Source organism: Aspergillus flavus, chromosome 6 (assembly GCF_009017415.1).
Source record: "Aspergillus flavus chromosome 6, complete sequence".
NCBI classification, from domain to species: domain Eukaryota; kingdom Fungi; phylum Ascomycota; class Eurotiomycetes; order Eurotiales; family Aspergillaceae; genus Aspergillus; species Aspergillus flavus.
Window position 1 is genome coordinate 3,405,381 of NC_092410.1, and position 15,952 is coordinate 3,421,332.

The 15,952-nt window shown below is 47.0% G+C and overlaps 5 protein-coding genes and 1 pseudogene across 6 annotated transcripts; 5 read left to right on the forward strand and 1 right to left on the reverse strand.

Annotated features, from left to right (window-relative positions):
* Positions 1 to 3,897: 3,897 nt before the first annotated feature.
* F9C07_11683 (putative sister chromatid cohesion protein) lies at positions 3,898 to 5,919 on the forward strand (the record flags this gene model as incomplete). The annotated part of the gene is made up of 1 exon (XM_041287078.1): positions 3,898 to 5,919. One exon carries the CDS (start codon positions 3,898 to 3,900, stop codon positions 5,917 to 5,919), a length of 2,022 nt encoding a protein of 673 aa, XP_041148706.1.
* A 908-nt stretch (positions 5,920 to 6,827) lies between these two features.
* F9C07_2074216 (uncharacterized protein) lies at positions 6,828 to 9,297 on the forward strand (the record flags this gene model as incomplete). Its single annotated transcript, XM_041294456.1, has 5 exons — positions 6,828 to 7,605; positions 7,658 to 8,337; positions 8,390 to 8,597; positions 9,176 to 9,194; positions 9,249 to 9,297. 5 exons carry the CDS (start codon positions 6,828 to 6,830, stop codon positions 9,295 to 9,297), a joined length of 1,734 nt encoding a protein of 577 aa, XP_041148705.1.
* On the forward strand, positions 9,100 to 9,276 carry F9C07_t214 (annotated as a pseudogene). Its single transcript has one exon. The product of its transcript is annotated as a tRNA-OTHER (tRNA).
* A 1,419-nt stretch (positions 9,298 to 10,716) lies between the features above and the next one.
* On the forward strand, positions 10,717 to 11,720 carry F9C07_2261727 (uncharacterized protein; the record flags this gene model as incomplete). The annotated part of the gene is made up of 4 exons (XM_071510155.1): positions 10,717 to 10,803; positions 10,851 to 10,949; positions 11,013 to 11,329; positions 11,387 to 11,720. The coding sequence occupies 4 exons, from the start codon at positions 10,717 to 10,719 to the stop codon at positions 11,718 to 11,720; spliced, it is 837 nt and encodes a 278-aa protein (XP_071367994.1).
* A 1,967-nt stretch (positions 11,721 to 13,687) lies between these two features.
* F9C07_2074042 (uncharacterized protein) lies at positions 13,688 to 15,124 on the forward strand (the record flags this gene model as incomplete). The annotated part of the gene is made up of 4 exons (XM_071508792.1): positions 13,688 to 13,828; positions 13,880 to 14,865; positions 14,917 to 14,972; positions 15,024 to 15,124. The coding sequence occupies 4 exons, from the start codon at positions 13,688 to 13,690 to the stop codon at positions 15,122 to 15,124; spliced, it is 1,284 nt and encodes a 427-aa protein (XP_071367995.1).
* A 248-nt stretch (positions 15,125 to 15,372) lies between these two features.
* Positions 15,373 to 15,861, reverse strand: F9C07_2075578 (uncharacterized protein; the record flags this gene model as incomplete). The annotated part of the gene is made up of 1 exon (XM_071508813.1): positions 15,373 to 15,861. The coding sequence occupies one exon, from the start codon at positions 15,859 to 15,861 to the stop codon at positions 15,373 to 15,375; it is 489 nt and encodes a 162-aa protein (XP_071367996.1).
* Positions 15,862 to 15,952: the final 91 nt, after the last annotated feature.

The window sequence follows — 15,952 nt, forward strand, 5'->3', positions numbered from 1 at the left end:
GCTGGGATTGGACTGAATGCAAAATGGACTGAAGCCGCGCGGTTGGCCATTTGGGCTGTTGGGCCGGTTTTGGGCTGCTGCTGGCCTTCTGTCTGGTGCCACGATTGACTCCACTTTGCCCTTCAGCAGAACATTCGAAGCGGTTGAAGGACCAGTTTGGACGAATAGGGCTTGCAAATCTGATGATTTTCCTGTCCCTAGCCGTGTGCTTATTCGTTTATTGGGGGAAGACGAGAAGGGGGGAAGAAAATTAAAAATTAGAAAATCCAAATCCAGATTAAAATAAGTTCAATGAGAAGAGTTTCTCTTGAGTAAAGTTTTTATTGCTTTCTTTTGGATTATTATTATTCCTCTGGTGTTCTCTTGTATTTACAATTCTGAACGCGGTGATGAACTCTCTCCAACGGTGATCCTATAGTCATGAATCTGTTGTTTATCTACATCAGTAGGCTTCCCAATCCATCGGAATTTTGGACCCATCGAAGGAACCATGGGTAAGTGGTAACTTGTAAGCTGAAGAGCACATTCTCTCAGCCTGCGCCAGCCTCACCCACTTGTTTCTTGTCTCTCTTTCTCTCTCCACCACGCAATGACATAACTTATTGCTTCATTTTGAAATGGTGAGGCAAAAGGAGTCGATAGCACTCGAGATCATAAAAAAAAGAAACATTTTAAGTCATAACAAAAAATTGAATTACGGAGTAGAATTAACCAATCCAGGGGCGGTGTCTCTTCCGTGACTTTCAATAACAGGTCAAGTAAGACAACAGAAGATGTACGCAGCAAGGAAGGCGGTGGTACTACGCAGTACTATATGACGGATCCTACTTTCAACAAGAATAACTTCATTTCTTGATATGGAAGAACGGAGTATATTCTCATCTTATTATTAAGCGACACAGAGCATGTTACTCTTCTCTCTTTTACTTTTCCGGTTTTTCTTTTTCTTTCTTTTTCTTTCTTTTTCTTTTTTTTTATTTCTTTTACTGAAACCCCGTTCTTCTCTTCTGCAGACTGCAACATCGCCATCAAACTTACTTTGTAGATCCTGAAAGACAGTGTTTCGGTGGACTTGCCACTCAAAGCTCATTGTGACTGACACGAAAGGCGCCTAAAAAAAAACCAAACCCTGGGCGTCCAATCCATGTACCTGAGCGACCAGTCAAGGTTTGCCGTTGCCGAAAATGCTGTCAGCCAGTCAGAAAGAGAATTGACGATGCTGTTGGGCAGGAATGCGTGGCGGGCTTTGGGCACTAATTCGTTCTGACCGCTGACACTAAGGAATACTACGCTGACACTACAGTGCGTACTACGAACTAGTTCATCCACTCTCTTCTCCATACTGGCCCTGTCAACCGCGTCCACTGTAAAACCATTTCTCGATCCAAGGCTCGAGCCCGCCCGACCCGCTACCCGGAGTGGAGGATTCCAGTCTTTTTCTGGTTCAACGTATCGAGAGGGTGACTAATGATTAGATTCTCGAAATTATCAACAATTAACCAAGATAATGAAGGCAACCTTGCTTCACTAACGAGGTAGACTATTATTCACACACCACCATTGCCTGCGGTTACTGGTACCATGACCAGTCCTATAGCCATTTCTGGCCAGCTGCATGATCAGCTCGCTCTCTTTCTCTCCTCGACAATCCCGCCACCGCCTACGTCTACAGGTTAGAGACTTAGAATACAACCCGTCTGATCGGAAGCCCAGCCTTCCATCCCTCCAGGTCTCTCCCCTCTCCTCCCCCTTCACTGGGGTGTGGGGACTGGATCAAAGCCTCACCTATAGCCATCAAGATTGAGATAATTCGTCGAACTTTCAAAATCCAGTCGAAGATCTTCTGGACGAGTCAAATCAGACCCTCCCGGGGATCACGTTATCCCCTTAAACCTCACATGCTGATTCCCTGATCCATCTCGACGTTATATGCAGCGGTGAGTCCCAGAGGGTGGATCCTATCCGCTGATGCCCGAATGACATCCGTCCAGGTGTCCTTCCGCTGCTGCACGGGGGCACCTTCGGTACGGTAGCTGCATCTAACCTAGTCGCCTTGACTGGGAAGCAGGTACCTAGATCCGAACAGCGCTGATTTGTACAGTACTCCATTCATTGAGTGCCTTCCATCTTGCCTCACCGGGAGATCATCAATCTGAGGATAGATGAAAAGAGGCTACCGCCGCCGCCTGCAGTGCTAGCTGATATAGTTCGCAGAACACAAAATCTAGACTGAAACCATAGAAAGTCTCGAACTGACTTGATAATGGATTCGAGACCCGGACACCCCGAAAGTCTTTCTCGTTTCGGAACACACGATTGAACTTCCGTGGATTGGTTTTCATGGTGCATATGGAGTACGCTCTCTGCCTCGAGAAGGGCCTAGTGCCAATAGATGAGACCCATGCGTTATGATATCATTGCGCCCCGTCAGATCAAATTCCAGACGTCCTTATGATGGCAAACTCAAGTAAACAGCATGTCGACTGGTAGTCAACTTTCGGTCGTTATCATCGCTTTTATTATCTTAATTCCATATCTGTTTCCAGAGTCACCTGATCTGTTGCATTGTTGGGCTCGATATGCCACCGAATTACCTATTTTTCCCTTTCGACCACGTTGCAGCAGCGTCGAGTCATATGAACAGGACGGACGGAACCTTGTATGAACATGGCCAAGTGACACCCTTTTATTCCTTCTCGCGAAACGAGATAGACACCGGGGCGCTATTGTGTTTATCGACTGTGATACGGGCATCAGCCCTTGGGCCCATGTCGCCTTCGTAGCTTCTGTAAATCGTCTCGGAATCATGATGCTCAAGCACGACATGGGTCATAAGACCTTTAACGAGGACCGACGGATTTCTACCTATGTACAAGGCCATATTAGTCACCTGGATTTCCCGATGCCACTGTAACCTCGAAGCCTTTCCGCGACAAGAAAGCGCAGGTTCCATTCTATCGAGCTTTCGATTATGTGCTTGAATATCCGATTTCAGGAGCTGCTGACCACTCTATTCGTAAAGGTTTCTGCTTATCCACGTATCTGAAACGCTGCTGGGTTATCCCTAAACTTGTCATTATATTGTGGATGGTAAAACAAATAGGAGCGCAGAGGCCTTAAACACACTGGGTATTAAAGCGAACTTTAGCAAGCTGTCACTCCGTAAACTCGTCATTTTCGCCACCTCAATAGCGAAAAAGAAAAGAAAGGAGTGGAAAAGAGAGGAAATGTTTTTATAAGCCATATAGTATACCAGCACGTCTACCTTCGGTGATCTGGGCAGATTGTGCGGTATAAAGTTTACAAAATAAGGCAATGGGTCCTGCTCTAGAATAATGAATACGCTCTTCGTGGTTTAAATTCTGGAATATTCAGATTTATGTGTAGTATGGCGTATGGTTTCGCTAGAGCGCAAACTTCGCTCTTGTTGGTAAAGGAGCGAGAAATATATAAATCAGCTTACAAAAGTTAGTAGTAGTACGGAGGAAACCCGACTTGATTTGAGAGGAGCTTCAAGAGCCCAGCTTGAACAACAGCAATGTAGGAAACTAGTTATCACTGAGTCTAGTGCTCTTCTCTACCGAGATCTTGTCACTTTTACTATGAACATATACTCCGTACGTCTTTTATGAACATAAGTAGGAATTGAATACTAGGTACCTCGTGTGGGCCATGTCGAATCGCACGCTAACCTAAATTAGTATTGATCAGTGGCTCCCAATTGGCTACCCATACGGTCGGCGGATGAGTCCGAATTTAGGCGATGATCTTCATCTCGACATAGAGTATGGTTCGGACAACAGAGACTGCACGCGTTCACAAACCGGGATGCCACAGTCCCGATTTACCACGTCCCGCCATTAAAGCCAGCATGACGCTAGAATCATCGATATCGACATGTCGCGCTCGTCCCCAGACCCGTTCGTCGCATCGCCCTCCTCCCCGAGCCACCCCGTGAAGAACCATTCCCGATACACCTACCGTCAACTGCAGCTCCTACGCCAGAGTTCGACGGCCTCGCCGCTCCGAGTGATTGCCCATGTCGATCTGGATGCATTCTACGCACAATGTGAGATGGTGCGTCTTCAGACGCCGAGGGAGATACCCCTCGCTGTACGCCAGTGGGACTCGCTGATCGCGATCAACTACCCTGCTCGGGCGTTCGGGATAACGAGGATGATATCCGCGAAGGAAGCTCGGAAGCTTTGTCCGGAAATTGTTCTACAGCATGTTGCGACCTTCCGAGAAGGTGAGGGTGGGAAATGGGCGTATAGGGAGGATTCTTACCGGCGCATGAATACGGATAAAGTGTGTTTGGATCCGTATCGGGCGGAATCACGCAAGATCCTGAAAACAATGAAGGAGGAATTGTCGAGATGGTATACGGACCTGGTTGATGAGGAACGAGGGCTGGGACCACACGCTCAGATACAACAGGCTAGTGTTGAGAAAGCTAGCGTTGATGAAGTTTTCATCGATCTGTCCCCGCTGGTTTATGGTGTTTTGCTTCGACGGTATCCGGAACTACGAAATGGGCCGGATGGCGACGATCGTGTCGCATCACTACCTCGTCCCCCTACAACGGCACTGGAATGGAACCAGGGCGATTGTCTAGTGGACCTAGACGAGAACGAGACAGAGGTGGATGATCCTGATTGGGATGATGTGGCGATGCTTATTGGGTCAGATATTGTCCGAGCGGTTCGCACGGTGGTTTGGGATAATCTGAGTTATACGTGTTCCGCAGGTATAGCGAAGAACAAGATGATGGCAAAGTTGGGGAGCTCTAGCAACAAACCTAACAAACAGACCATTGTTCGCAATCGCGCCATCCAGAACTTCCTTAGTGGCTTCAAGTTTACCAAGATACGAATGCTTGGGGGTAAGCTGGGCGATCAGGTCACTGCTCTGTTTGGAACCGAACAAGTTAGCGATCTTTTACAGGTTACGCTGGAGCAGTTCCGGGCCAAGCTGGATGATGATACTGCTAACTGGCTTTATGGAATCATCCGCGGCGAGGATAAAAGTGAAGTGAACCCCAGGACGCAAATCAAGTCCATGCTCTCCGCCAAGTCTTTCAGACCGAGTATCAACTCCGTCGAGCAGGCGGAACGGTGGTTGCGGATTTTTGCCGCCGACATCTATGGCCGTCTCGTGGAAGATGGTGTACTTGAGCACCGACGCCGTCCAAAAACCCTCGCCCTGCATCATAGGCAAGGTGCACAAGTTCGCTCTCGTCAAAACCCCATTCCTGGGTCGACACCGATCGACGAAACATTACTCTTCGATATTGGGAGGACATTGCTTCGACAGGTCATCGGTGACGGATGCGCCTGGCCTTGTGCAAACTTGTCAATGAGTGTTGGTGGATTTGAGGATGGGGTTGGCAATAATAAAGCAATAGATTCTTTTCTACTCCGAGGAGACCAGGCTAAAAATATTGGCCACCCTGCGAAGGACCGTCTTACGGATGACTTGCCGGAAATGTTACAACTGAGCGAGAAACGGAGGAAAGTCGAAGACGATGGTATAAAACGCTTCTTCAACCAGTCTCTCGGGGTCAACACGAAACCCCAGCCTAGCGAGGCTATTTTGGAGACACCGGCGACGAGCCTGGAAAGGAACAGCGAGAACATCCTTCTGTCTGATGCCTCGTGTAATCCTCAAATAACAGAAGTCGCGCTGGGATTCTATACTTGTAGTCGTTGCGAAAAAACGCTACCGGAAGCTGAAAGGGATGAACACGATGACTGGCATTTTGCCAAGGATCTGGAAAGACAAGAAAGACAAGAAGCCATGAGATCCCAACAGACAGCACGCCCGTCCAATAACACGGGATCTTCCAGCGCCCGCGGCAGACCGGGTCGTAACAGCCGGGGTAAGCCTGAGAAAGGGCAGACACGTCTCGCTTTCGGATAGTACCGCTGGACTAAAAAATTGCGCAATAATCAAACATCCAAGCCGGCCGGGACTTTGCATATTTAAGCAAACCTAATAGAGGAGATATTCCTCTTGATATTTATATGCGTTAGGTGCACCAGGAGAAACAAAGAGCACTCGCCTTCTTTCTCCCCTCTTGCTCATTTCAACGGACCTCATCGTGCAATATTGCATTGTAAGCTATGTGAAATGCATTAAGAAAGCCGCTACATCGTTCATAAGCCCTCGACATGATCCGTCGTAAACCCCGCTGACCATGTCACACCAAGCAAGGGAACAACAGCCAGCAGATTTCGATTGATAAAGAATATTAGAGCTCTTGGCGAAGCCGTAACCTCAACCATGGTTCGAGTATCAATTTTAACTTACCCGAGAATTAAAGTCAAAGGACTTAATATAGATATTGGATTTAGGCTCTTTCGAACTTGACGAGCTAGTAGACGATCATATCGGGTTGGAATGAAGATGCATAGCAATCCAAATGAGCGACAAGAGAAGCTATTGGTGGTTTGGCACTTTTTAGGTCCCGTTGTGCAGCGGTGACATCAGCAGACTCAGCCGCGGGGTCGAATTTCAATTCCAACAGACAGTCATCGTGATTTGACGTTTCAGCGATTTCGCTCTCGCCTACCATAACAGTGCACGTGTCTTACGGATCATTTCCCTACACCCGATATTAGGGCATCTCTATTTCTGAGAACCAGCAGAGGATTTCGAGTGTTTACAATCAATTAATCACTCTGCACGAGGTGCCCCTCACAGGACGGGTGTAGCAGAAATGTCCAATGAAGGCACCCGATAAAGACCAATTAGCTCCACTTCTAATTTTTTGTTACAGTCAACTTGGGTAATTCGTCTTATTTGCTATTCAATTATTGGGTTACACCATGCCCCGGCGATATCGTGCCCGTGAGTACGACGAGGACATGTACGAAGTTGAACGGGACCATTATCATCGTAAACACCAACATCGACCGCGAGGCGGACGTCATTACAAGGAGGAAGTAATCTGTGAACAACCTCGAGCCCCGAGTCCCCCACCGGTCGAGGAGTTTGATCGTCTTCGCATTCGAGACGATGCAGGACCTGAATTGATCCGGGAACCCCCTCGTGAGACATCAAAAGAGCTCCGGAAGGTTAGGGATGACACTTTCAGACGTCGTCGACCACATCGGAGAGAAGTCGTGGAGGAAGAAGAACATGTCTCCCAAGATGAAGAGTTGACAAGGAGGATAACGGGAAGCGAGTCTGAAGACGAAGTTCCTATCATCCCGAAGAGACGTTCTGCGCCGCGCCGCGGTGACGTACGCGATGAGCTATTGAAACCGAGAAGCCGTCGTTCGGAATATGAACTGGAATTACCACCCAGTGTCGATGAAATGAAGCACGAATACAGAAAAACCCGCAGTGGCCCTCAGTATCATGCACCCCCACGGCTACGACCCCAGTCTGGCCCTAACACAGACGTAGAGGATGGGTATGAAGAGGAAGAAGATGATGTTTTAGTTCGGAGAAGCAGGCGGCGAAGACCTCCAAGAAAGGCTGACCTCCATGAAGACGACGACAGCACGTCTTCCCCGGATTCAGAAGACTCTGCGGATGTTTCTCTCGCTCGGGCGCCTATACACCGAAGCCCACCGAAGCGACATGTACAAGATCCGGAAGGTGAGCTTGCTACCTGATATAGACGGTAGTATGATGATTGACCCACCGTTAGACTTTGATTTCTCCCGACCACCTCGTCCACCCCGCGCACCTAGCCCCGAAGTCAGTTTTGAGAAGCCCAAGAGGGAAAAGTTGAGACCGGCATCTCATGAAGAGATACTCGTTGAAGAACGCGGTGGGCCAGAGCTTCCAAATATAGTACGCGGTCCACCTCCGGAGCCTTTTCTTCGGCAAAGGGACGAAGCATATCCGACTCCCCAATCTCGCCCAAGGTCTATCGAACGTGAAAAGGAAATATCCATCCATGAAGTAATGCCAGGTGGGTTTGATGAGCACGAAGTATTAGAAGAGGTCTATGGCAGGCCTCGTGAGCTGGAGAGGTCTATACGGGAAAGTACCCCTAAAATGACCGGAGATGATTGGGCAATCATCTCTGCAGCCCCCAAGACAGAGCGGGAGGCTTTGCTAGATGAAATCTCTCATGGACCCAGAGAGCCAGCCCTCAAAGACAAAAAGCCCAAGTTTACTGTAAGTGAGGAAAGACATTCGGAAAGTGACCCGGATTTTGCACGGGGTAAAGTAGGACGGCGATACATTGGTATGAAAGATCAACGAAATGGGCTCTGGACGGAGATCACCAAGGACCTGGTAGTCAGGGAAGCAATTGAACGATCTGGATATGAATACGAGGAGACAGTATCATCCTATTACGTGTTTTCGTACCTTCAATTCGTGAGTGAATCTCTCTTCCACTATGAAGCTTACTACTAACATAATCACACAGGATGATGTTTCTGCTCTAGTTGACTTGTCGGAAGACATTCGCCGCGCACGTCGTCGACGGATCCAAGAGATTCACCGTGAAAGGAGCTCTATGCCTCCCCCAGCGCCTCCAGCACCACCAGCGGCAATGCCAGGAGAACCGCCATTGATGTTGGACAGACCGATGTCTCCACCCTTCCGGCATCGTGAAGAGCGACGGATGAAGCAACGTGAGCTGGTTGAGGACAGACGTGGGAGACCTCGCTCGGGAAGGTGGTGATACTTATCTGATGTCCCGGCGAGCGTGTTTTAAAGTGGCAAGCATTGCTTGAATTCCCTTGATCTACAGCCATCATAATTAAACAACACGACCGATACTACTCTAAATTTGCTGGAACAAATATTTATATATTGTTACTCTGCCTTCGAGGAGACCCACGAGACATGATTTATGAAAATATATGAGATCTTGAGCCCATATCCCATTTCTCTGAGCAAGACTATCTCAACGCAGGCCCTATATTTTGAGCTTTTGTAGAGAACATTGTAGCTCAGTGCCATCGTCTCCTTGTGGTGGCAGTCATCCTATAATTGATTGTATTAAGTAGTGGTAGTGCAAACATGAGGCAAAATCGAATACCGTCGTCGGCAAGCCATCCCGGAATAACAGCCCACAGATCTATAGCAATTTTCTTTATATCCCGAAATATATTTCAATTTCTCACCAATCCGAGCATGTTAGCTCAGGGGAAGAGCGGTAATTTTTCACGTGACCTGCAGAATTTGACCAATAGCTAACGTTTCACAGCCGGGCTCATAACCCGGAGGTACGATTTCACCTCACCAACCAATCACAATCCGATTCCTAACGAACAATATAGGTCCCTGGATCGAAACCAGGACATGCTAAATATCTTTTTGGACCCTTAGTAATAAGGGTCCTAGGATTAGATGAGGCATTTAACTATATTTTAAATAAGAACAGGGATTAGTTATTCTCTACTAGCTCTTATCCACCTCGGCTTACCAACAATCAGTAGTTTGCTTTAAGCATTCCTATATGGCCGGTTGTCATCCAGGCCATAGAGTCCTAGCCTATTACTTTTGGATATAGTCAACCTATGACATTACCGCCTCCAGTCTGGAGCTTTCACCTACAGTTTAAAATAGAAGAATATCCCACTTCCCTCCCTACTTTCCAAGTGTATTACAGGCAGAAAAGTTCAGTGTATGGGCTTAGTAGATGTTGTAGCAACATTAGCGTCACTGCTGAGTCCTGCTCCCTCGCAAATTGCGACCACATTTCTTGTGCTGGGGGCAGTTTCCCACCAGACCGTCCGCGCGACTGAGATTGAAAATCGAATCTGGTCGCTGGAGCATTTTATCTAGGGACTTGACTCTCCGTATGCATCGGCTATATCTATGTCTTCTCAATTGATTGCCTCCATCCGGTCGAATAGGCTTGCTTGCCTTGCGGCGTGCTTTTCCAATTTGGGACAGACGACGAGTATCATTCTCTATCGAGCCTTCTTTCACCGGCTAGGTCAATTTCGTGGGCCGCACACGACTAAGCTGCCAAAAACGATAAAACCCCAAGGGATGTTATACCCTTTGTAAAAGCCCCTGGGGAGAAAGGTCAGTCTGCTCCCCCCTAGGTAAGCAAGCTCTCAATAAGGATGGGTGTCTGCTGATTATCGCCGGAATGTGAGAGCGTCGTTTCCCCCGTACCATTGATATAAAGTCCTGGAACCTCTTAAGTGACACTACTGGGATAACTCTGGTCCATGTGTTGTACTATCTTGCAAAGAAGCCTTCAGCATACAAAGATATGTCTACTGGTCGGATATTCATGAAGATACTAACCCTTTCCAACTTATTGTATAGCTTCTTTGTCTAAGAAGTACTCATGAAACTACAAACTACTAGTAGCGAAAGGACTGGGCTAAATCGGTTGAAAATCTACAACTTCGCTTGGTTAATATGCTAAATAGACAGATAAGACCCCTTTATATGAGATTCTGTGCAATGAAACTTAGGACAAAGGAATTGATGAAACACAGAAATGGGTGTTATAAGTTTACACGTACAATGGGCATGATGGACAAGTGGATGTTGATAATGATACCCTGAAAAGTGAATATACAAGGCCGTTGCTGTCCCTCCTCCCTCCACACACACACACACACACACACACACACACACACAAACAATATTGAGTCGCTTGATGTTCTAACACCAGCTTCAACAGCATCAACTCTGTATATTTAATCCTTTCTACATATTTTCTCCAACCCTTCACTTTATTTCACGCTATCATGGATCTACCTTGCGAATGCATTAAGAACGGCTATGCTAAATGTCTTTGTCGATTCTGTAGGAGATGTGGAAATTTTGGCCACAGAATATACCACTGCAGAGCAACGCAATGCGGCCAATGTAAATCGTTGCATCTGTTAGGAAAATGTCCTCTTGGAGTGAAACAGTATATCCGAAAGCAAAGGCCCCAGAGCCCTTCCTCTTCTTCGTCTGCTTCATCCTCCGAAGAAGAGCTTATCCAACCAAGCACGAAGACTCTTGATGAAGTAAGTTGTTACCAGTCTATAAATTATCGAGCATAGTGGAGAGGTGCTTAAAGAAACATACAGGGCGATATTTCACAATTAACTGCCGACGCTGAACCACCTAAGGGAAACCAGCTAAATGAGAACCCCAGTGTGGAAGGGCCTGCAAGGACGAGAAACAACTTTATCGCAGGCGTAGTTGGGGAACCACTCCAGCTTCAAAATATTGGGCCTGTTGATCGTGCGCTCATACTAAAGCAGCTTATTTCAAAAACAGCAGAAAAATACGAAGAGAGGTATGCGTTGATATTAGACACAGAAGATATTGAGGCAATTCTGGAACAGTATTTGAATCCCACTGTAAGGGATATCTGCAAAAACGGTGATTTTACGCTCTTGAAGTATATCTCCTGCTTCTTCTTCTCCCATCTTAACATGTTATTAATAAAGGGAAATAGTCTCATAGCAATTGGTCAGAACCCAGAAAACCTATCTATTTGTGGAGTTTACCTCCACATCCTGTGGAGGAGGAGCAACCCACAAAATTTTTGGTTATACGTTGGACAGGGAGCAGAGCTTCGCGAACGTATTCGAACCCACAAAAATATCTACCGCCGGAAACGTAACCCATCGCTGCATTATCATGTTTGGGACTCAGCTGGAGACATGGAGTCAATATTCGTCACACTAGGCACTAGTGAAAAGCCAACATCTGTCAAGACACAGTTATTGCTGAACCTCCTCGAAATGTGGATGGCGCTGGTCTTCCAAACATTGACATCGTGCACCTAGATGAGTATCTACCCGACAGTGTAAACAGACTCTGGTCGGGGCATCACCTCAATGTTGCACTGCCTTTGTGGCAAGGCTTCACAGATGAGGACCAAGCTGTAAATGAGGCAGTTGGTGGGCGAATATCTTTCCAGCAGCATTTATTTTCTGAGGACCCGACCATTCGTCAATGGGCAGAAAGTGCAAGAGACGCGTTTAATGATATACGAAACTCCCCCGACGCTCTCCTAAGACAGTATTACCAAAACCTTCTCTCGAAGCGTCAAGCCCAAAGCCAGCAAACCTGGCAGAAAAAGAAGTCGATGAACATCATGAGGTACTTGGAACCAACAAAGACAACGGTAAAGGTGTCCCACGAGGGTGAAATGTGTGAAGTATCCTGCGGTTCCTTCAGATTTACAATATCTCAGTTGCTTGGACTACATTTGAGAGATGGTGGCGAAGTCTTTGTTCAACTTCACCTAGCTGGGAGCCGTCACCCCAACGCCTATACTCACATGGCCGAAGCAAGGGACCCGGCAAGTCGACTGGCAATTTCGATCAGCGGTCATGATACCCAGGGGAGCTTCCACACCTGGCTCCAAACCAAGGGGTCTCGAAATGTTTTTAAAATGAATTCTCTAGTTGATGTGTTGGAGGGATATTCCTTGGAGGAAAGTGAACAATTTCAACGGCGTTGGCACCTAAGAAGGATGATTTCCCGTGATAGTTCTTCGCGGAAACATGTGTATACTTGAGCATGAACAGCCCTCGGTTATGAAATTTGTCTCGGCAAGCGCTGCTCCTCTGGACGAACGGCAGCCTCTCCTTGTAGAGGGTTTAAGAAGCATTCAATTCGTTTTTAGGCGCTATATGAGTGAAATTGATTAGGGAAGAAGACATCCGTCTAAGATGTAGAAGAACCAGCCAACGGATCGTACATCTTGAGTAACTCTACATCCTTATATCCTGGTCCACTTGTAAGCTCACGGCGTTGTGGATGCGACAATCATTCTGTTAATGGCATCGAGCAAGCATATATGTAGCTTTGCTCTGAAATGTTGCGCCACTTGTTACCCTAGAATCTTAATCCAATACAAAGAAGCTATAATTCTTTTAAGAATCAGGATTTTAGCTGGTTAGTACGACTACTAGTAGGGATTGGGACTATAGGACTACGGCAACAACGCCGCCAATCCGCAATAATTTAATTTCCTATGTTCTGAAACTTCTTCTGCCGGCAGAAGTTTACTATACTGAGAGGCTGCTTAAATTGCTTAGTCTCCTTGGTCTGCGTGGTCTAACTAGTCTAATTATATGGTCATATCATATATGATTGTAATTTGTAAACTACTAAATCAATTAGTTAACTAGAATACTCCCGGAAAAAGAGGTGAAAAAAATTGGGAAATAGAGGACTAAGCTTGCTACGAGACTCTAATATCGGGTTTATAGAGCAAAAAAGATAGCATGTCCTGGTTTCGATCCAGGGACCTATTGTTTGTTAGGAATCGTACTATGATTGGTTGGTGAGGTGAAATCGTACCTCCGGGTTATGAGCCCGGCTGTGAAACGTTAGCTATTGGTCAAATATGGCAGGTCACGTGAAAAATTACCGCTCTTCCCCTGAGCTAACATGCTCTGGTTGGTGAGAAATTGTACAAATTTTAATATTAAAAAAATGATAAACCTAGCTTTATATCTCGAAAGAGTGAAACAGATAGAGCACTGCAGGGCAGGAGGATATAGAAGGTCCCTTTAGGTCCATACTTTAGGGCTTAAGATACTTCACTATATAGTAAAAATAGAATATAGGTTATTATTATAGTATAAAAAGAATAAGAATAGGTAAATCCCATTCTACCGCAGAGTGTCATGTCTCGATACTTTGTCAGGTCGTGCATAGAATGATTACTGATCGATCTAGACTGCCAAGCCCTCGGTCGATTTTGAGGGCGAACGTTTCAACCCAAGCGCGTCAATCGACCATGAACCAACCAACCAGAATCGTTAATTACGGACAGACAGAAGCTTCCAAGGGACTATCAACAGCAATGTCCACCGCTGATGGAGAGTCATTGAGAAATAGAGGCCGGCCTCGTAAAGTGCCGACCGCGGCGCCGGACACGGTGAGCGGTATTGGTTCTCGCTTCTTAGCCTTTTTCTCATAGTTGGCGTAGGTACGACGGACCCAGCTTCGAGAAGCCCAACGGGCCTATCGGTCCCGACAACAGTCGCTACTTGCCTCGTTAAAGTCTCGGGTTGCTAGACTAGAAGATGCATTCGGACAACTCAATCAGATCATGGACTCTTTCGACGCTCAAGTTATCAAGCCAGGTGCTCAAATGTCCCATGCTCAGCTGTTCCAGGCTGTGAAGCTTTTCCAAAATGAGATTTGCTTCCAATTAGAAAGGGTCGACTCTCATGCGTCGCCCAAAGAAGCCAAAGAGCGCAGTTCAACTACTACTCAAAGTCAGAAACCCCAACAAAGGTCCAGCAACAGACAGTCGTCCTCGGGCCCTTGCCAGGTCAACACAGAAACTACTAGTGTCCCAACATGGACGAAAGAAAAGGCATTCTCGTCTGATTTTTGGCGCCGCTTTTTGGGCTCATCTAACGGCTTTTTGCCGCCGGTTGCGTCTACGGCTCATGAACCCGACGCTTGCATTTCTGTGGCATCTTCTATAGGCCACGAGGATCACGCCATAGACTACACAACTTCAGCATTCACAGAAAGACTCTATCGTACATGCGCAGAAAACGGATTACGACTCGTGTGCAACGACACAGTGACAGACGAAGACATCCAGCCGCAATTTGGGCTCGTGTTGCAGACCGTCCCACGAGAACAAATTCGACTCTACTTTGAGAGGGTACTTCGGATGAAACCATGTAATCCCGTCCATGACCGTCGGTTTCCTTTTATCAGTTTCGGTGGAGCGGGGACGCATTTTCCCTCTGCGGGGCAGGACTCTCGTTCTCAGAACCTTCTTCGCTTTCGTGAGACAAATGGCGTGTCGGCGATTCCCAGTGATGAAGAATGGTTTGATATCAAGGATATAGAAGGGTTCTTGATAGAACAGGGCATCAAAACTGAGGAGAGATATGAAGCCTCAGTCACCTCTTCATCTATTACGAACAGCAATCCAAGTGCGAGGCCTGGATTGTTACTCCCAAGTGGTAACATCGTGGGTTCAGCTGACCTAACTAGCCATAGTCCAACTACCTCCAGTAATGTGGTTATGGTCCTGGACGAGGCCACCCTTATTGATAGTATGTTGACCAGCCAATACGCTCAAACGGAATTTACTAATTTCCCTCTAGAACTAAGTCGGCTCTGTATCTGTCTTGGTTGCGTTGCTGGATTTCGCCGCTCTGATGTTGAGACCCTAGTATGGCAGCATGTTAGTTGGAAACCAATCTAGTTTGGGGACCACACAAATGAATGCTGAACAAGCGGTCTACGTCCGGAAGCAATGGCATAAACCACAGCATTTCTATGTATTGCCAATCATCTTCTAATACAAGGATCGCGAAATAAGCAGGCTTATGGAAGACGACAGGGCCAACTTCTATCTCTTGTCCACCATACCTGTTAACATCCCATTATTTTCCGACTTTTCCATGCTCGACACACATCCCTAGGACGACTACAGCGAGAAAAGCAAAGTTTCTAGCTGCGCTGACGGAATCCCCTTTGGCTCATAGTCTGTTCGCGCCAGAACCAGATGGCTGCCGCGGTTGCACCGGGTCCAATTCCCGCAAACCCTGCAAGCAGCCCGACCGACGCTGACAACGGGGAGACATTGGAAATTCCGACTCGGTAAAGATCCCAGACGCTAACCCAGCACCACACAAAGGTCGACGCAGTCACAAGGAGGAAATCGTTCTTAAGAAATGTGGAAGCTCCGTCCGCTAAACTTGCGACGGGTGCAAATGAGTCCACTGGGAAGAATAGGCGGGTGAGGGAGAGATTTTCCGAAAGCAAGCAGCTGAAGATCAAACTCATATGCAAGGAGGCCGATATGATGCATGTTGTTGTGTAGAGAACACTCAGATAGGGCAAATCAGAATCAATTCTTTCATCTGCTGATGGAGAATCGGGTTTGGCCTGTCTACCTCGGCCTATGCATTCGATGGCTCGGGACAAGAGTTCAGTCATGATAACGACAAATACTGGCGCCGGCTGCCACACAGCTACTACTGACTGACGCGTCTGTGCATTATCAATTGGGAAAAACAAAAGCATTGTT